The sequence below is a fragment of the Pseudopipra pipra genome, chromosome 8 (genome assembly GCF_036250125.1).
Source record: "Pseudopipra pipra isolate bDixPip1 chromosome 8, bDixPip1.hap1, whole genome shotgun sequence".
In the NCBI taxonomy this organism is placed as follows: Eukaryota; Metazoa; Chordata; class Aves; order Passeriformes; family Pipridae; genus Pseudopipra; species Pseudopipra pipra.
This window is the reverse complement of record NC_087556.1, coordinates 296,621-316,845: the sequence shown is the minus strand read 5'-3', so window position 1 is coordinate 316,845 and position 20,225 is coordinate 296,621. Positions and strand designations below refer to the sequence as shown.

General features: G+C 46.8%; 1 protein-coding gene and 1 long non-coding RNA gene across 4 annotated transcripts in view; both read left to right on the top strand.

Annotated features, from left to right (window-relative positions):
* MICU1 (mitochondrial calcium uptake 1) overlaps window positions 1–20,225 on the top strand; it is an 85,988-nt gene that overhangs the window by 51,910 nt on the left and 13,853 nt on the right. For all 3 annotated transcript variants that reach the window (XM_064662098.1, XM_064662100.1, XM_064662099.1), the window contains 2 exons: window positions 3,198–3,280; window positions 8,174–8,371. In XM_064662098.1, the coding sequence (XP_064518168.1) occupies window positions 3,198–3,280; window positions 8,174–8,371 (281 nt within the window). The remainder of the gene's footprint in view (window positions 1–3,197; window positions 3,281–8,173; window positions 8,372–20,225) is intronic.
* Window positions 9,986–19,738, top strand: LOC135417711 (uncharacterized). Its single transcript, XR_010432182.1, has 2 exons — window positions 9,986–14,664; window positions 15,870–19,738. It is a non-coding gene; the product is annotated as an uncharacterized LOC135417711 (long non-coding RNA).

Below are 20,225 nucleotides of genomic sequence, written 5' to 3'. Positions count from 1 at the left end.
CAGGAGCTGCAGTGGGAGTCAGAGGGAAAGACTTGTTGAGAGGTGTCTCCAAGTGTGGAGTATCGAGTTTGGGGGAAAGAGAAGATCAAATGAGTGCAAAACCAGAAAAAAACCGTGGCCTTTCTCGTCAGCAAGCTTTGAATATCTTTCAGAACATGCTGCTGCTGGTGAGAGTATGGGCAGTAAAGAGCAAGTGAGTGCTGCAAATTGGTCCTTTGAATAATTGGAAGTAGTTTAAAATGGCATAATTGGCTTAAAGATGCCTAATCAACCCATCTAATCCCTGGGAGGCTCCCCAGGGCTTTACACTGATGGTTGGAACTGGATTATCTTTAAGGTCCCTTCCAACCCAAACCATTCTGGGATTCCACATTAATGATTTGGAGGAATCATCAGGAAGTCACCATATCCTCCCTCGTTGCAGGACGAATATTGCATTCATTTGGAGGCATCTTAATTAAGGGGGCAGTGGGGATATTTAGAGAAACAGCAGTTGGGAATAGTAAAATTGGAGGGGCAAAATAAAAGGGGGGGAAAGGCTACATCTAGCTGAGCAAACTGGTATCTGCTGCTTTAACTGTCTGCAAGTTTCAGAGCTGGAAGTGCAGGAGGAGGAAGAGAAATGGGGGTTGTGCAGGCTGAGGTAATGGGGACCAGCAAGGGGGGGTGCAGAGTCAGTCTTCCCAATAAATCCTGGCCAGAAGCATCACAGCCAAGAGGAGAGGCAGGAATTATCTCACCCAGGACCCATAAATCCAGCCCTGGAGATCAGGAAGGTGCATCTTAATGCACATTCCTTCCTGAGCAGGAGCAGGATGACCTAATTGTTTTCAGTGCCCTCTGGTTCCCCTGGCTCAGGTTCACATTGTTTGGATTGAAGTGTCATCACAAGGAATTGGAGAGGGATACGTAGATCAGAGTGTTGCTTATTAGCTCAAGGAGTGAAGTAATCAAATTTGCCAGTTGAGAGCCACATCGCTTCCCTGTCCTTAGAAAATACTGAGCCTGCAGATTTTTGATGCTGAACTGTTCATTTTAATCTTGCAAGGGTTGTTCTTTGATAAACTGCTCCTGGAAATGTGTATTTAGAGATGTAAAAGGAAGGAAATGGCCCTTGCAAGGGGTAAGTGAAGTATTTTGCTTTCTCTGTTCATCCCCCGTCTGCACAAATGGGATGTGCTATTTTTATATATTATATATTTTAGATTACATTATCTATATTATGTTTTCTTAAAAAAAGGAGGGAAACCCAAATGCCAGTTTTTAACAAGGAGTAACAAATTTTCCAATCTCAAAATAAACCTGGCAGAGAAAATGGGGGAAGAAGGATGGGATGTGTTGATTGCTCTTTTTCTGGAATCTTGTAATTAGATCAGTTTTGCATATTCCTCCTCTTCCTCACAGAGGAAATATCTCTCCATGCAGTGCTAGACAGAGGAAATTGCCTCCAGGCTTTCATGCAGCACTTGCAATTAGAGTGAATATGTTTTATTTAAATATTAAGACAGGAGTTGGAAGCTTGTTGCTCCTCGAGAAAACGGGGGATTCATGGCTGGAAGTGCTGGATGGATACAGAGGAGGCTTTTTGCATAAATCCCTTACATTAGATGTATCATTGGAGAGATTATGAAGGTGGTGTTGGGGACAGGGGGACCAGCTGTCCCCAGCTCAATTAACACTGGATTAATGAGGGAGGGCAAGCAGAGGTCTCCCATCCCAGCAGCAGGGTGGTGGAGCTGGTGGAGGGCAGGGCAGGGATGTGGGTGGAAGGGGGTGACCCACCACGTGCTGCTGGTTACAGGAGCCCCTGTTTATGCACGTGGTGGTTGGAATTCAAGGCTGGCAGGGGGAAATGGGGAATGCAGGGCTGACCATGGCAGGACCGTGTGTGCTGTGTTTATCAAGTGGGTAGTGACAGGCTGTTCCTGCCATCAGCTTTAATGTCACTGTACATCTGTTTGGGGCACAGAGTTGTTTGGGGAAAGGGATCTCGTTAACATGTTTGTTGAGTCTTTTTGTGATAAAGTGCTACCAGTTATTACAGCGAGGAGAAAACAGCATGTAGAAGTTTCCTGGTCTTGGACTGGAGCTGCAGCTACTGTAAAAAATCCACTTTGGTTCATTCCATATTAATTTCATTTTGCCTGAGTGATTCCTCTTTGCCTTCCCCCTACCAAGGAGATGCCTTGCCACAGAAGGGTGGTTGCAGAAACTCATTGTTTTTTGAGCACCCACAGGAGATATTCCAAGTTGATTGCACAGATGAGGTTAAAGAGGGGTGAGCCTCACCAGTGATCTACATCCTGCTGCCAGACTTGGGTGGGGAACAAAAAAAGGGCTAAGTTTTAATTGAACATTTCAGATGACAGCCTAAGCACTAGTTATAGCCTAGAGGATTCCCTGGAAATCCCAGCAAGCACCAAAATTCCTGTAGGTGGTGTGTATTTGAAAGTAGCAGAGGAAGAGAAATTCTCATCTGTTTGCTTAATATGGAAAAAAATTGTGGCACTGTGTTGTAGCTTCAAATGGTGATGGGTTACAGAGCCCAGAATGGAAAGGTACTAAAATCCTGTGGTGGGATGCAGGGGAAGGAGCGTGGTTTGCTGGGATGGGTGGCTGGGAAGTGCTGCCTTTGCAGAGTTCTGCCTAAATAAACCATGACAGCACAGACTAAATGCAGTGAGAAATGAGGTGCGGCGGCGTCTCAGCTGGTGAGCTCCAGCCCACGTGTTGTCTCAGTGTCATAACTGGACTGAGACAGGGTGGGAATGATTTGTTTAAATTTGTGCAGTGAGACAGGAGCTGAGTCTGGAGGAGAATTACCCAAATCCAGGTCTGCCCCTCACCCATGGACTGCTTCAGGGAGCACACAAAGTGCTCTGTGGCACCTGGGGAACCTCCTCTGGCCAAACTGGGGTTCTTGCCGTTAGAAATCGTCATTGGAAGTGTCAAATAGTGTCTTGCTTTCAAGCTTTTTCTGCCTCTAAATGGAATAAATGTTGTTCAAGGAACATCTCATCCCAACTCCTTGTCTTGAGGTTCCCAAGAGCTGCATTTTCTTATTAAAATTGCGAGAATTAGGGAAAACTTCTTTTGGATAAAGTCTTTCAGAACCTCTGCCATTTTTATGGAGCTTTTGTGTCTTTGTTAACTGTTCTTTTTATTGTGTTTTTTGTTGTTTTTTTTTTTTAATGTAGCTCCCCAGAGGAATTTTGAAATTGCCTTTAAGATGTTTGATCTGAACGGTGACGGCGAGGTGGACATGGAAGAGTTCGAGCAGGCAAGTTGAACAGAAGGTTGATTTCTCAATGCTACAGCATCTCAGTCACAAGTGCAGTGCTCCTCTATGATGTTACTGTGTTTTATGTTTGTGGTTAGTGCTGGTTTACATCTTTTCCTCCTGTGCTCTGCTGCGTTGCCTCAGCTTGTGGGGGTTTTTTAACTGGATATTTCAAGGCAGAATTTTTCATTCAACCAGGACAACCATTCCAGATTTCCTGTGGCTTTGTCACCAGTGTCCAAGGCCTGGTTGGATGGGGATTGAAGCAGCCTGGTCTAGTGGAAGGTGTCCTTGCCCATGGCAGGGGGTTGGAACGAGATGGGCTTTACAGTCCCTTCCAACCCAAGCCACTCTGTGATTCTATAACAGTTCTTTAGAAGATGTCACCTCCAAAGTAGATAAAGAACTTCTTTTCACTCCACTGATGTCATGGGATTTTGATCCTACTTCCACAGTTTCTACTGTGTTCCTTAATCTTATTTGTCTTCAGAGAATAACCAAGGTGAGTCTGCTTTAGGAGAATTTATCCACTTACTCTAATATAATCTAAAAAAGTGTTATTAAAAGCATATTTTCATTAGTCCTCTACTTCTTACAAGACTTTATCAGCAGGGAGTTGGATGCTGGCTTCTTAATGAGCTCAGCCTTGGTGTCTGGTGTTGGTGAGCTCCTCCTATGAGCTGTGGTTTGTGGGTGTGCCCGAGTGAGAACTCGAGTTGTCAGAGGGGAAAAGATCTGCCCTCCCCAGGCAGGAGTGTGTGGTTTTCTTGCCTACGTAGGAAACAATCTTAGAGTTCTGGGAACTCACAACCACCCTGAAATCACAGTATATTAGCAAAGCTCCCTGCCTGTGCTGCTCATAAAAGGAAATTTAAATGCCTTTGCAAACTGATAGCTGGGACCACAGCAGCCCTGAAGAATCCAGTCACAGGTTCTTCCCGGCTATTCAATGACTGGTTCACTTCAAAAGAGTCTCTACGAGGTCATGCTTGTGGCACTTGCTGTAAGTGGGAGGATCTAGTGGCAAAGGAGGTCTGTTAAATTAATTCTCCCCATCTGATCTTTTGCTGTCATCCAGCTGAAATTATTACCTGTGGGGATGATGTCATCGTCACGAGTTTGCTGCAGAGCCAGGGAATAGAGCTGGGTGGCTGTGGGGGCTTGGATGCACACTTTGCACTCTGAGGAGAATGGAGTTATGTGTATCTGCAATCTGATATCCCTTCACTTGACAGCTTGAAATGTAAACCCAGGGGTCTGTTCATTTTCCTTCCCCTCCTTTCTTTTCCAAAGTCAAAAACGCTGGTTTTCCTTCCATCCACATAGTGCACTCCACTGCAGCTCTCTGATCAGCTTTAACATCTCCAGACGTGTTTTACGGCTCTTAAAACGTTCTGGAATGAAATCAATTATGGCAATATGTGAGTTTAGGAAAAGCAGAGAACGATTAACCTCCTGCTAAAGATGCAGTGACACCAAGGTGCCAGTACAGGTGTTGTGTTCAGCTTTTTTATTAGCCATGTGAAGTGAGGAGGAACATGTCTAGAGGATGAACGTTTCCAAAGTGCTACACAGATGAAGGTGCAAAATTGAATTAAATGATTTCCAGTCATCCAGTAGGCCAAGGGAAGTTATATGTGCATTAAGTCATATAAAAATCCTTAGGAAGGGGAAGGTGTTTTTGTTAAGCTTGTTACATGTGTCACTGCCTCTGTAGGAAGGAATAAAGTTCCTGGTTAGCATCAGAATATTTTGGTGAAGGCTGATCTTCCAGAGCTTGGGAGTCAGAGGATGAAGGAGCTGTTTTGGGAAGTGAGGAAAGCTGACACTTCTGGTGGTGTCTGAGGATATTGATTTGCTGCACTTCCCAAACAGAGTTAAAGCAAACACACAGCTTCTTCGGTGGGAGGCACCTGTACCACACTGTGCACATATATGGTGTAACAAACAGTCATTTATATGATAAATACTCTTGTTCACTCCTTATGCAAGTGCCCCAGTAAGGGCATGAAGGGTGTGGCAGGGTCTGCAGCCCCGTCCTGTAAACATCCTACCTGGAAGGAGCAGCTGGAACTGGCCCTTCCAGGGGATTGTGCTGCTGGAGGTGACCTCAATTTACAAGAGCAATATCTCTTGGGGGAAAATGGGTAGAAAAGGAAGAGGAAGAAAAGTATCATTCCCACGTGAGCACGTGGGAATGAACTTCCTACTCCTCCTTCACTCGTCGTCTCAGGAGACAGCCAAAAGCAGGTCCTTCTTCTCATTAATGTCTGGAAACCCTAGGAGTATTCAGGGAAAAAGATTGCTTCACTAATTTAGCTAGTATGTGAGCTGGAGGCTTTAACTACTCAATAAAAAATGTTGAATTTCTTCAGGCCTTGCTGAAAAGCCTCAGATTTTCTTATCCAGTTGATGCATGTGGTTAGTGCATAGTGCTGAATAATGTGGTGCCTGCATCAGTATCAGCTCCAACTCTTCCTCCTTCAGCATGTAAATAGTGAGTTTACTCCTCTATTTTTAATTAAAAAGTTGGCTGAGAAGTGATGAACTCGCAGGCAGTGTTACTGGTGGTTTCTCTTCAAACCATTAACTATTTTCATCGATTTTTATTTTTTTACTTTTTCTCCCCTTCATCTGGTGCAAAAGATGAAGCATCACAAACACTTAGGCTGAAATATGAACAAAAACAGTGGAGCATCTCAGTGCTTCACATCCTGGTACAATTGATGAGCTGTGGGTGAGGACAGCTCTTTGCTTTCTGGGCATTAGAAAGATTACTTCAACCAGGGAAATAAGTTTGTCTCCAGTGCCCACAGGTGGATTTTCAAACAGTCCACTGCTTGTTATAGATGGGAGAGGAGAAGAGAGCTGGTGGGATGCCTCATAAATAACAGCCAGGAGCAGCTGCTCTGTGGAGCAGTCTGCAGTGGTAAACACTCGTGTGGGAGCAGGGGCAGTTTTCCAGGCTGGTCACAAACTGCATTGCATCAGACAGTTTGGAAATATTTGTCTCTGGAATGTGCTGCGTGCAGAGCTCACGGTGGAAGTGGAGCACAGCAAAATGGGGAGTGCAAAAATCATGGAATCCCAGAGTGGACCTTAAAGCCCATCTCATTCCACCCCCTGCCATGGGCAGGGACACCTTCCACTATATTGCTCCAAGCCCCGTCCAACCTGGCCTTGGACACTTCCAGGGATCCAGGGGCAGCCACAGCTTCTCTGGGCAACCTGTGCCAGGGCCTCCCCGCCCTCACAGGGAAGGATTCTTTCCCAATATCCCATCTATCCCCTCCCTCTGGCAGTTTGAAGCCATTCCCCCTTTTTCCTGTCACTCCAGACCCTTGTAAATAGTCCCTCTCCATGTTTCTTGTAGGCTGCCTTCAGGCCCTGGAAGGCCACAATTGAGTCACCCCACATCCCTCCTCACGTGACAGGGCATATTTAAAACAAACAAACAGACAAACAAACAAAAAACCACCAAAACCTTTTTCATGTATTTTTTTTTCCTCTTTATTTTCTCCTCATTTTAATTTTCCTTGTGACTGAAGAACAGCCAGCAGTGCCTGTTGGAGGCAGCACTTCAGCTGAGGTGAGCCCAGCAGTGATAATGCAGCGGTTTCCTCCCGAGCATCCCCTGTGGGATTGTTCCAGCGCTTTCTCCCTCGTTAGGAAAAAACTGAATGCAGCAAATACCACACTAATGAGGTTCTAGCATCTTTTTGTCAGCTGGAGCTCTTGGCAGCTGTTTTTCTTCCTCCCTTCCAAGTTCATTTGGCGGGAGGAAGAGGCTGAAGGCAAAGCAGTGGTGTTTGCTGGAGCTTTGGGAAGCCTGTGCTGCCAGGTGGCTTTTTTTTTTCCCCCCCTTCTTTCTCACACTCATTATCTTTAACACAAATCCTTCTGCTGCCTTGTTGGAAGAGATCAGTTTTTACACAGAGAACAAGTCTGGCTTCTCATGTCCCAGCAATAATCATTGAGATGGGCGGGTGCTGGGAAGGTTTAGTGGGATACTTGAGGGATAGAGGGAGGAGGTGAGTGTGTACTTGCGTTGGCTGCCCCATTAAATTAGCACAGGACCTTAAAATAACAAACTCTGGGATTTTTCAGGCTGTCCCATCCTTCAAGTTCAACCTTTTGGCATACTTTAGGGGGTAGGGAAGTTTTTTGGAGAGCCCTTTGCTCTGGCTGGGACAGCCCCAGGGATGGAGGAGCTTCCAGAGCAACAGGCAGCAAGGAGGGGAGTGTGCTTGGGCAGAAACCCCCTGGATTTGTGCACAAGTGCAAAAGAAACATGTTGTGAGCTAACTGGGGTTGCTGTGAGCTCACAAGGATGTGCAGTAAGGGAGTGGAAGGTCCAAAACACGTGCAGGGTGTTTTCTTCCTCACAATTGCCATGGCTTTCTCACCTCCTGTGACTTTGCCAGGAACAAGCTGGTCTCTGCTGACCAGGCACGGCATCAGCACTGGAATGTTCATCTGCAGACTGGGGGAATTGTTTCTTAAAACTCACTTTAAGCATGTCATGCTTTTCATTCTTTAAAGAGCACTGAAAAAGCAAAGCTTAAGTTGCCCAGAGAGGTTGTGGACTCCTCATCCCTGGAAGTGTTCAAGGCCAGGCTGGACAGGGCTTGGAGCAACCTGGTCTAATGGGAGGTGTCCCTGCCCATGGCAGGGGGGTGGAACTAGATGGTCTCTAGGGTCTTTTCCAACCCAAACCATTCTGTGATTCTGTAAGTTCAGCCAAATTTTTGAATTGTCGTGTCTTTTAAGAATTATTTTAGGAAAAAAACCCCACCAAACCAAGAAGATGACACGGCTGATCTTGGAGTACTTCATCCTGGTCCCCCCAGGTTGTGGTAGTCCTGGTTGTGACCTCCTGCCTGTCATCCCCAGGTGCAGAGCATCATCCGTTCCCAGACCAGCATGGGGATGCGGCACCGGGACCGCTCCACCACCGGCAACACCCTCAAAACCGGCTTCAACTCCGCCCTCACCACCTACTTCTTCGGGGCAGACCTGAGGGGCAAGCTCACCATCTCCCACTTCCTGGAGTTCCAGCGCAAGCTGCAGCACGACATCCTCAAGCTGGAGGTTTGGGCTGTCCCTGGGCACGGGGAGGGCTGTGCTGCAGGACCTGGCTTGGGGAGCAGGGCTCCAGAGGGAATTTCTGCTCCTGGATCAGAGCTGCTCTTACATTTCTGGGGAGCATTCTGGTGCCTGTGGCAGCCCCCCCAGGGAATGTCTCCAGCATTTGCAGGTTGCTGGAGCTGGAGCAGCGTCTGGCATGTCCTGGGTGTGCCTCCCTGCACGTGGTGCTTGCCTGGCTGTTGCCTCAGCACTGCTGGTGGGGATGATCGAGGTGATTTGGGGAAAAGCAGTAGAGGCTGTGAGGGGCCTTGCAGAGGAGGGTTTGTGGCAGTCCTAATCAGTGAGCTGTGCCCTGAAGGACAGGGGTTTATAACCTTCCCCAAACTCTTCATCTCTGCTTTTGTCCCCACCTTTTTGTTTGCCTCATTATTCTGAGTACTGTTGCTGTGTTCAAGCCTTGTTGGAATCCTGCTAACGAGGTGTTCTCTGTTCCATGACCTCCGTGGTTTGCTCCTGGATTAATATGCTTTATAAGAAATGTTGTCCATCTCTCCTGAGGTTTTTACCTTTGAATTGTATTGAAAATCTCTTTTTTTCTTGGCATTACCGTGAGTTAACAGCAGCTCCCAACCTCCTGCTCCTAATCACTTCACCTGGATTCAAGCATCAAGCTTCAAAATGTGGTTCTTTTGTATAAAATGAGTACAAGAACAGCAATGGGGGACTTGCTGGTCTGTGGAGCTGACTCAGTTAGAAATGGTGCCCAGCACTGCATCAGGCTCAAAGGTTCGACCTGGCTTGAGCAAAGCCAGGCTTTTATTTGCAGTGGAGATGAGGATTTGTGCACAAGAAGATCCCCCACAACCATAACCTTTTAGCACAACAGCATTCAGAACTCTGTTGTTTCAGTCTGCTCTCTGATTGTTCACATGCTCAGGGTGTGTGATCCAGCATTTTATTAAGTTCTTATTAAGTCAGTCTTGAGATCTTAAACTGAATTTATTCCCTTTTTTATTTGCAGTTTTACAATTCTAAGTGAAAAACTGATCCAAGGACTGCCTTTTTTTTATTATTATTTTTTATGAAGGTAATTGCCCAGTTCACTGACTTCATTTCATGGCCATTAGAGCAGTGGTGTGGGGGGAATAGGCTGGTTGAAAACAAGGTTCTTTGTGAGCTGGGAAGTGTCAGTTCCTCGGTGCCTCTGCAAACTGAAACAACTAAAATACTTCTGAGTTTAGGAAACATAAGCTGCAACTTGAATGCAAAGGGAAAAGAAATAGAGCTTATTCTGTCCTTGGTTTCCCACTGCCACGTTCACTGCAGAGGTGGGCACTGGAGTATTCCTGACCTGTGCTCCCTCCACAGGTCCCCAGTTATCTCATTAAGAAGCAACAGGGATTTTTTTCAGTTTCATGGTACTTGTTCTTTGTTTCCTCCTGTGGCAGTTTAGTCTTTAATGATTTCACTCAATTGTGTGTCTTCCTGGCGAATGTTTGTTGCCTTTCTAACGAGTTGGTTGTTAACTGGGGACAGTAAAGGGTATTTATGTGTAGGTAAGTTATTGAATATCATGAAGGCAGCATTACTGAAGCCCTGCCAGCCCCCTTGGGCATTTTTGGGACTCCTTTCAGCTGAAACATTCACCTGTGCAGAGGTGACAGTTCTTTTCTGCCAAACTTAATTTTCTCCTGAGTTCACAGTACTAAAGCACCTGATCTTTCTGCTCGTGGCTCTCGTGGATTTAGGCAGTACAGGCCTATTTCTGTCCTCAGCATTATGCAACGGGGCTTCTCTCCTCTTCTGCCTTTATCTCTTTTGACATGATCTCCCACCTTCTCTCCCTGCTCCCTGTTTGATGTGTTTGTTCACAGTTAAGCAGCTTTTCACACAAGTGTCTAGTGGGTCTGTGTTGCTCCTTTTCCAGAGAGTGCCCTGATGAACTCAGCCACTTAAACAGCGTGATAATTCAGAGATGAGATGTACCCTGAGGAGAGGAGGATTTACCTTGACCCGTGCAAATGAGGAAGAATGTGAGAAGTGGTGCTCAGCTGAACTCCTGTACCCCTCACCTACTCATGCTTTGCTGGCTTAGTAAAACTGGAACATGTTCTGAAGCTGGGATGTTGATTTGAAACCCAGCTTTTGTTCGTGTTCAGTGTCTGAACTCCAGGCAAGTCCCTGGGGAAATGCAGGGCTGCAAAATCTCTCCTGGGGCTGGTGCAGCCCCCGAGTGACATGAAACCTCTGGTTTCAAACTGGGACACTGACTTCCTCCCTCCTAAAAGAAATCTACTTTAAGCAAGCCCTTTTTTAAAGCTGTTTTCCCTTCAGCTCAGGATCCAGGCACTTCTGCAGTTAATACACTTGAGAGTTGGTTTCTTCTGCTGACTGAAGGTGGAACAATAGTTTCTGACCATCTGAACCCACTTTCTTTCTTCTTACTGCTTTTGGTTCTTTTTTTATTTATTTTTTTAATCAAAATATCCATGCATACTTCTTGCTAAGATTGAGCAGAAACTATCTCAGAGGATTTAGATGAGACAAAGCCCTGAACATTTCAACGTTCCTTGTGGCTGAAGTGCTGACAGCAGTTTAAGTAACCATGGCCTGGTGTTTTCTTCTTCTCTTCTGCTTATTCCTTTTGATGCAAGTGCATTTTCCATCCTTTTATGGAAACTGGGCAATCAACTCAGTTGCAGGAAGGGTAGGATGAGAAAAGTTACCACAGGCAGAGGTAGAGGAGAAGCTTTTAATGGCTTATTACAACTTTTATTTTTTATTACAGGTTTGCCTGGACAGGTTCTGCAGCTCCAACATATCCCATTAGGACAGAGAGTGTTTGGCTCTTTTTTTTTTTTTTTTTTTTTTGGAGTGAAAATACTCTCTGAGTTTGGAAAATGAGTAGGACTTGATATGATTATTTATGCTATTTCTGCTTGTTAGTGTCTGTCCTAGATATTCCCATGTCCTTGATGGTCCAAAAGGAGTCCCAGCCAGCCTGTGGAGCCTTTCCAGCCTAAGTTTCCATGGTTCTGGAAGTGCATGTAGAAAAGACAAAGGCCTTTGTTCTCCACATCTGTCAGCCCTGCAAGGCAACCCAAAGCCTGCTGACAGCACTGATTTAATCACCAAAAAGGTCTTCCAAGCGAAGTAAAATGGGATTCTGTAAGAATATGGCAAAGGTACAGCACATCATTACTGCCATCTGGAAAACCCCTTATTTTCTGTGTCTGTTCTGTGACACAGAAATGTGGGAGGAACTTTTTTATGCTGGAAATTCCTGTTTCCATGGCCAGTGCCAGTGCAATTGCTGCCTGGTTTGGTTTTTATGAGGAAGGGGTGATGGATGCTCTTGCATCTGCACAAGTTCTGAATCCTTTTGGATCTCAGCCCTGTCTTAACAAATACTCTGGTTTCAGAAGGTTTTCTGGTGCTTTGCAGTCTGGTTTTAAGGTACCTCTTGAGTCTGTAAGTGCCTTTCTCTTCCAAATCCCAGGATTGGTATCTGAGTAAACCTGTACCAGCTATTAAAAGCTGCTGTGTTGTTACCAGTTTACTCAAGACTTTTTGGGAGTTCTGCCTTTTTACATGGGCTGGCAGAGTGATACAGGTTTTCAGTGATTTGTTAATACAGGCAATGAAGTTTGCAGCAATGAGTTGCATATCTCTGTATGTGCTGCAGTGATTTAGGTGAAATCAGAGTTTACTTCAGAGTAACTTAAGTAAACTGTTTTGAATGGCCTGAAAAATGAAGTCTGGCAGGGTCAGATTGGCTGAGCTTTGTAAGGAAGGGCCCAAAACTCAGACTTTTTGGAGGTCAAGTTGCTATCAAACTTACACAAGGCATTTTTATTTTAAGTCCCCTCTATGACAGTCTGTCATGGTTTGCTGAGTTGTCTCTCAGAGCTGTCCTTTACCTGCTGATCCCCTCACTGTCAGCATCACCACTGGCCTGGCCACTGTGGGAGCAATGATGGGGAATGTGATGTTTTCCCCTTTTCCCTGTGAATTCCCACTTCTCTGCATCCTGTAATGAATTTTGTGTACTTACATAGTCTTGTCAGTTCAATATCTGAAACTCGTCCTTTCGTCCCAGACTTGCTTTCTCTTCCTTTGTTCCATCTGAAAAGCCCAACCTTTAATGGGTCAATTAATGGCAGGTACAAAATCGTTTGGGTTCTTTATTAGTGATTTCCTGACATGGCTCTGGGCCTGTGTCATTTTTGTCATCCCCTGACTCCAGCTAAAAGGTGTATTGGTAACTAATAACCTTTAAACAATACGTCTGGAAGGGAAGAGGATCTGGATATTGAGGCTTTTGCCCTCCAGAAGCACTTGGTATAGTCAGGGATGGACAAAGCCATGATGGGTTTAATGCCAAGGAGAGGGAGTTACCAGGAGACCCTGCAGCCCTACGTGCTCCCTCTTCTGCATTTCATGTTTTACAAGTTTTGGGGAATAGAAATGAGGCTGATGTCCCTGCCTTTGTTATGGAGAGCCATGAAAGTGTTGTGGGTGACAGAATTTTGTGGCATCTCCAGTTAAAAATGGGATCATCTGACCACCGTGAATTTTCACATCAGGGAACTCTCTAGTTAAGGAGTCACAACCCAGCATTTACAAATGTTAGCTGGGAATTTCTAGGCAGGCAGTTGAAATGGTTTGGACAGCTTATCATGTTTTTGATGGCATTCAGAGCCAGCAGCCTGCTTTTGTCTTGGCATGTGAGTGGAAATGTCACATGAAGCTTTCAGGTTGACTGCACTGTCTCAGGGGGTTGGGGAGAAGCTGGCATTCAGTTTTTGTTCAATGTCAGCCAAAGACTTGGGAAGAATTCAGAGTGGGATGTTAGTATGGAAAAAAAATCTGAAAATAAGGATAAGTTATGAGGCCATGGCATGTGCAGCTTAAAGGAAAGACAGAAGGGAGATATAACTGTCTCAGTAAACATGAGGAGTCACTGTGAAGGAGTCTGAGGCAAGTCATTTCCATCCGTCAGGAACAGCAAAGCAGGTAATGAGATGCCTAAGTGTGCACCAGGGAAAGTTTAGTTTAGATCCAAGGTGGGTTGAATTCCAGTCCCTTTTTCCATTAAGCAGGGGGAGTGGTGGTGGGTGGGGGGTTCAGCACCACAGGTGAGTTACTGGAAGCTGTGCTTGGTGCCTCAGTTGGAGGATGCCATAAACACTATCCCTAACTAATTCCTCCCTAGTACAGGCTGGAAAAGCAAAGTGGGGCAATCATCTGCACCAGAGAAATCAAACCCTCCCAGTGCCTCACTCTGAAAGGGGGAGGAAGAGTCAGGTATCAGCTGTGGGGTGGTTTGAGGGGACTGTAAGACCATATCAAGCATCTGCGTGTCAGCTGAGAAATCACAGAATATCCTGAGCTGGAGGGGACCCACAGGGATCATCCAGTCCAACCTCTCACCCTGCCCAGGACACCCCAACAATCCCACCCTGTCCCTCAGGGCACTGTCCAAACCCTCCTGGAGCTCTGGCAGCCTTGGGGCTGTGCTCACTGCCCTGGGGAGCCTGGTCAGTGCCCAACCACCCTCTGGGGGAAGAACCTTTCCCTGAGATCCAACCTGACCCTGCCCTGGCACAGCTCCAGCCATTCCCTGGTCACCAAAACAGTCAGTGGTCCAGGAGTGTGCCAGTGAGGCTGGGGTGGTGTGACAGTCCATGTGCAGCTGCTGGTGAGCATGGCTGGAGCAGCTGTGCCCTGCTCTCCTTTGGGATGGATGTTTCATGGAGCAACCCCCACAGTGCCTGCTGAGAAACCCCCCTCCTGCTTTGCTGCTGTTTCAACCGGGGGCCTTCAGTGTGGTTGATGCAGTGGCTCTGCAGGGGCAGCCGTGGAGGATTTTATTGGAATTTCTGTTTATTGCATCATTAGTAGCAGTAGAAGGTTGTGCTCTGTAACAACAGGCTCCTTTGGTTTATGAAGAGCGTGTAAATCCAGTGTGAGCTCCCGCAGTGCAGCTGAGCCCCGAGCTCCTGCAGGCAGCACAGCCTTTTTGGGGACCCTGCAGGCAGCACAGCCTTCTGGGGGACCCTGCAAACAGCACAGCCTTCTGGGGGACCCTGCAAACAGCACAGCCTTTTGGGGGACCCTGCAAACAGCACAGCCTTCTGGGGGACCCTGCAAACAGCACAGCCTTCTGGGGGTCCCTGCAAACAGCACAGCCTTCTGGGGGTCCCTGCAGGCAGCACAGCCTTCTGGGGGACCCTGCAAACAGAACCCCAGGAGTGCTATTTGGATTCGTTATGTTGCCTCAAGTGTTTGTGGAGGTTTGTACTGCTGAGTCCATAAAGTAGAAGGGATTTAGCTCTTGTTCATGTGTGGACAACCAAGTTAGCCAGGAGCCAGAGAGTGCCAAAAGTTGTTGGGGAAGAGGTTGGGGGTGTCTGTGTGAACATGTTCTTCTAGCAGGTATTTGACTTTGGCCTCGTCCTTCTGCTGGATGAACAAACACTCGTCTTCTTGCTCTTTCTCCCTTTTTGAGCTCCAGATTCAGAGCTTGTTCTGCACCTCAACACGTTGCTGGCTGTGCTTCAGCCCCTGCCTTTGCTTCTCCTGACACGTCAAGGACGTGGGAGCAGGACGCAGGCTCTCCCTTTTCCCTCCTAGGCTGAATTAAACTCCTGCAAACTTACTCTTCTTGGGGAATTGAGCACCAAGGTCAAGCAGAAAGAGGCAGTAAGAGAGCTGTGTTTCTTAATGAAATTGTGCACAGCAGTTCCATGGAGAGCTGTGTGTTCCAGAGCAATGGTTCAACTCGGGTACTCGCAGCTCCGCTGTCCTCTGGGTTTCCCTGCAGGAGGGTCGGGACTTGTTCTGCTCCTGAACTTTCCTCTTCTCTCATTCAGCAGGCATGTGTAGGATGGGAAAGCTGCTCTGTTCCTTGTAGCAGGAGCACTGTCAAGGGCAGGAGTGGCAGTACCAGAGCCAGGCCTGGAGAGCAGCCGTGGGAGGAGGTTGCTCATCTCTTCCCCCTCTCCATCCCAGCAGTCAGGCAAGTGCTTGCCTTTAATTTCCCAGATGTGTCCTTTTCCCTTAGTGTGACTGATTCCTTTCCTTTAGCTTTCCTTCCTTTCATTCCCTGGCTGCACAGAATTTCAGAACACTGATGTCTTCAGAGCTGGCAGGAAGTGATTTTGATTCATGAGGATGAAGTTCAGGTCTGACCATTTTTACATAACCCTTTTTTTAATTGCTTATTAAAGCAGAACAAGTGGCTGGTGATGGGAATGAATTTTTCCCCCTCGCAGGCAGCAGTGCCTTGCCAAGGTCAGTGAAGTCTCCAAAGCAGCTATCCAACATCTGGCCTGCTGGGATTGCACTGCCACTGACAGATGGACATTTTTAACCTGCCTGCTACATATTCACTTAAGCAGAGGTGGAAAGTGTGAACAGGGAAAGCATTTGGAAGATTGGATTTTTTCTCGTGTGAAAATAGCTCCCTTTTCTTTCATTTATTTATTATTTTTTAAAGATAAAGAGGAGCCAGCTGCTGCTGGGAGCATTTTTCCTGACCCGATCCAGCTGTACAACCCCACACTTGAGTCCAGGGGATGAGGTAGGGGAGGGAGTTAATGGGCAATTAAATAATTCTGGTGCTCTGCCTGGTTTTATGAAGCTGGAAGGTGGTTTCCCAAGCGAGGACCTGGCAAGGCTGGCTCTGCCAGTCCCCTTGGAGCAGGGAGTGCCATCAGCAGTGGGCACTGTGCCAGCTGGGTGCAGCACAGGGCAGGAGCTGCTGCAGGCAGGGAGCTCCCCAGCCTGTCCCAGCCTTCAGGGGTGGGCTGTGCAGGTCATGGTTTGCTCCTCTGGGTGGGTTATCCAGTGCTGGACCCATTCCCTTGGGCTTTGCTCTGCCCAGCGTTGCAGGGCATTGCCCAGAGCAGCCTGTGCACCACGGTCCAGGCTGGGTTTGGCATCTCCTCCTCTGCATCCTTCCCTTTTTCACTTCTCCCACCATTGGATCCTGCTTTGACCATCTTCAGAGCTGTTTCCTTGGGTGGTTTTCACCAACCAATGCAGTTTATGAATCCCATCCGGTGGCTCTTTTGCAGGCTGAGCTTCACCTTGCAAAGCCCAGTGCTTTGAATCCCTGTCCACAGAAACCTTTCAGCATAATTATAAAAAAAAATAAATCAGTATTTTAGATCATTGATCTTCCCAAAAAAAAAAAAAAGCCTTTAGGAACTTTTGCCTCTCTTCTTTTTGGCAGTGGTTTGGTGCCTGTGCAAACGCTTCGATTTACTCACAAATCCATTACATTTTTTTTGGATGGAGGAGGTCGCTGGGATTTAGGAAGATGTATGGTGTTTTCCCCCCTTTTCTCCCTTCCTGTCATAGTTGTATATGCAACTTGACAAGAGATCCTGGCAGCCTGCTGCTCCAGAACAGTAAACAGAGCCAGTGCTGCAGTGGTTTGCAGATAAATAATGTATTACGGCCTGTCAAATAAAGCTGTGAGCAAATACCACTTTAAAGGGTCATATATTGTGAATCTGAATATTACCCTACAAATCATTATTTTCCAGACCCTTTTGATTCCTTATTATGCACACAACCAGCTCTCAGAACAGGTCACCTTTTCCAACTACCCCTAAACCTGACAGAATTAGTATTTGCAATATTTCTGCCGTGGATGTTTGTTTAACCAGCAGAAATAAGTTCAAAAATCATCTCTCAACACTTTTCTCTCTGTCTAAAAGTCCTTGTAGATTTATTTTTCCTCACTATCTCAATTGGAAACATGGCACACATTTTATTATTTTTTTTTTTAAGATCCTTGCTCTGAGATTTTAGGCAATACATCATTTGTTTGATTGGCTTTTAGGAGAAGCCTTCCTAGAGATTTAAGAGCCTCTAAAATACAGCAAGATATTTAGCTAATGTGAGTGTTTGGAGAGGCCAGGAGCTGTATCCTTTTGGCTTTGCTTTAGGAACAGTCTGGGCTGGGATTTCATTGTGCTGGTCGTGTTTCCTCTGGGTGTTTCCCTCTTGCCCCGATGGGATTTGAGGCTCTCGCTGGCTTTGGTAGGACCTGAACTCCTTTTGCTCCTGTGCCAAGTGGAAGGGCCTGATGGTTATTTTAACCCTCCTCTTCAGCAAGCCAAACAAAGCTGGGTGTCCAGCCCCCAGATGCCAGGCAGTGCCGGCCCTCACTGCCCAGCAGGAGCTTTTTACATCCTCTTGTGGCCAGGAGGTGATGCTGAGCCCTCTCGGGGGGTTTGGTGCTCTGACACCCCTCCCCAGCAGGGCAGGTGTTGCTCTCTTGGGCACAGTTCAGTCTGCTGGCAGCAGTCACCAGCCTGCAGCAGTTTTTTGAGCCCTCTCTGGTTAGAAGAGAGGGTTTCAGGTAGAGTTTTCCCCTATGAGCGCTATTGGTTATGACGAATTTATTGAGGAGGAAGGAGAGTCAGCTGGAAAGAGAAACTTTCCCCTGGGAAGTGTCTGGTACCTAAGCTTGACCTTTCTTTCTGAGGGAGGGATGTCCTGGAGCAAGTTGAAACTGCCTCATCTGATATTTTCTTTCTGTGTCTCAGCCGTGCAGCTGGTGGTGGCAGAAGGAGAGACAAAAGAGGACCAGTGTCTGCATTTAAGAAATTCCAGCAGGTTTTTGTTTTTTATTCAGTCAAATGGTGTCTCTGAATTGTTTCAGGTGGATGCTTCCCAGAGGCTGGGATTTGATTTCCTGCAGGGGAAGGAGGATTGAGTTAGTGGGGAAAAAAAATTGTGAAGCAAGGAAGAAAGAGGGATGATGGGCCTTTTGGTTTATGGTGGATCCTTGTATTGCCTTTTTGTAAAGCTGTGCAATTAAGGGGATGTGGAAGCAGAGAAAATTGCTTATTTGCCTTCTGCTCTGCTCACGTGAGGAAGCTTTTCCTTGACACCAGAAGGAGAGTGGGGTTATTTTTTCAGACAGAAAGCTGAGCTAGAAAGAAGTTTACTTGTATTTCAGCTTATAGGGGAGGATGAAGATGGTCATCCTGTCGGATTTGGGGAGTTTGGGAGTACTTAACACATGTTTCAGATCATGGGTAGTCTTTTAAATAAAAAGAAATCAAAAAGTACCCTGATGTGTATCAGGACTGGCCACTGGGACTGGGCTAGTGAAGCTGAGCAAGCCCCAGTTCTCCTGCCTTCTTCCCCTCCCATAGAATGGTTTGGGTTGGAAGGGAGCTAAAAGCTCATCCAGTCCCACCCCCTGCCACGGGCAGGGACACCTTCCACTAGCCCAGGTTGCTCCAAGCCCCATCCAGCCTGGCCTTGGACACTTCCAGGGATCCAGGGGCAGCCACAGCTTCTCTGGGCAACCTGTGCCAGGGCCTCACCACCCTCACAGGGAAGAATTTCTTCCCAGTATCCCATCTATCCCTGCCCTCTGGCAGTTTGAAGCCATTCCCCCTTGTCCTGTCCCTCCAGTTCCTGATGAACTGCACGTTCCATAAACACCTTGGATTTCCTTTCACATCACATCGTCTTTTAATGAATTTCAAAATACTGCCTTTTATATTTTAAGCTAATTCCTTCAGCATCTCAGGTGTCCTGGCCTGCGGGAGGGGCCCTGGCAGGGTTGTATTTCGTTCTCCTGGCCGGTGTGTGGATGCAGAATCCACTGCTGGCACCAAGTGGCTGCGGGTGGAAGCTGCTCCCGAGGTGTTGGACTCGCTGGCCCTCTGTCCTGTGCGTGGAGATTTTGGGGCTGCAGCTGGAGAAGGGGCAGGACCCCAATCCCCTCCATTTTCCCTGATGGAGGGTGTCCTGTGTGGGAGCTGCTCCATCCCGCTCTGGCTGAGCAACTGCTCTGGCCCTGCTTTCCCCTTCTTTAGGGTACATGGAAGGCAGAAAGGCTGTCACAGCATTTGCTTGCCTGTAATAAATCCCAGTGTGCTCTGCCCTTGGATGCATCCCATCCTTGTAGGGTTTGGAGGTTTTTTTCCCCCCTGAGTAACTGGGAAAATAACCTGTCCAGGGTCATCCCAAGCATGAAGGCAAAGGATTGTGATTACCTGGGAAAGGGCACTGTTTTTCCTGCCTTTTCAAAAACCCAGGGGGTTTTAACACTTGACAGTGTTTGTAGGCTAGGTATTAAGTACTGAAATTAAAATTACAGTAGGCTTTGCACCCTCCTTCATTTCCAAATGGGTTGCCCAGAAGACTTTCCAGAAGGCAGGGGAGTGCAGATGTAGCTCTGCTCCCAGGCAGGGAGGTGGGAAAAGGGGTGTCAGGGATAGCTGGGGTTGTTATTTTGCAGCAGAAATCAAGGGATTTCCACCCACAAATCCTTTGAAGCCCAGTTTCTTTAGGAATAAACACAATTGCTGACATACCAGCAAAAAATAAGCAGAATTATCTGCCTGAAATTTGCCTACATCATCTTGAAATGACATGCCCTGTTTATCCCTTCTGTAATTAATTTAAATGTGTCTGACACTAGCTTGGAGGCAAGTTTTGAACTTTCTGTGTCCATTGCTGTGATTCTGCTGCTCTTTCTCAGTTCAGTGGTGGCTATATTGGAATTTGGGAACTGGATGTTGACCAGCTCTCTCTGCCAGCCCCTTTCTGGACTGGCCTTTGCAGTGAGCATCACTCTTGGGCATGTGAGTGTTTTGGTTTAATGTTAGAGATGCTCATTTTGAAGTGAGATAAACCCAGAGTAAACAGCATTAATTCCACAGTTTTCAGGGTTGTTTTTTTTTTTTATTTCTTGTGAATAATTGTATGGACTCATCACTGTATCTGACAACCACCTGCAGAAATGAAAAGTCAGAACCAGTTTTGGAGCTCACAAGGGGGGGGGGATGAGTTGATTTATTCCCAGGGAATCAGGATGATT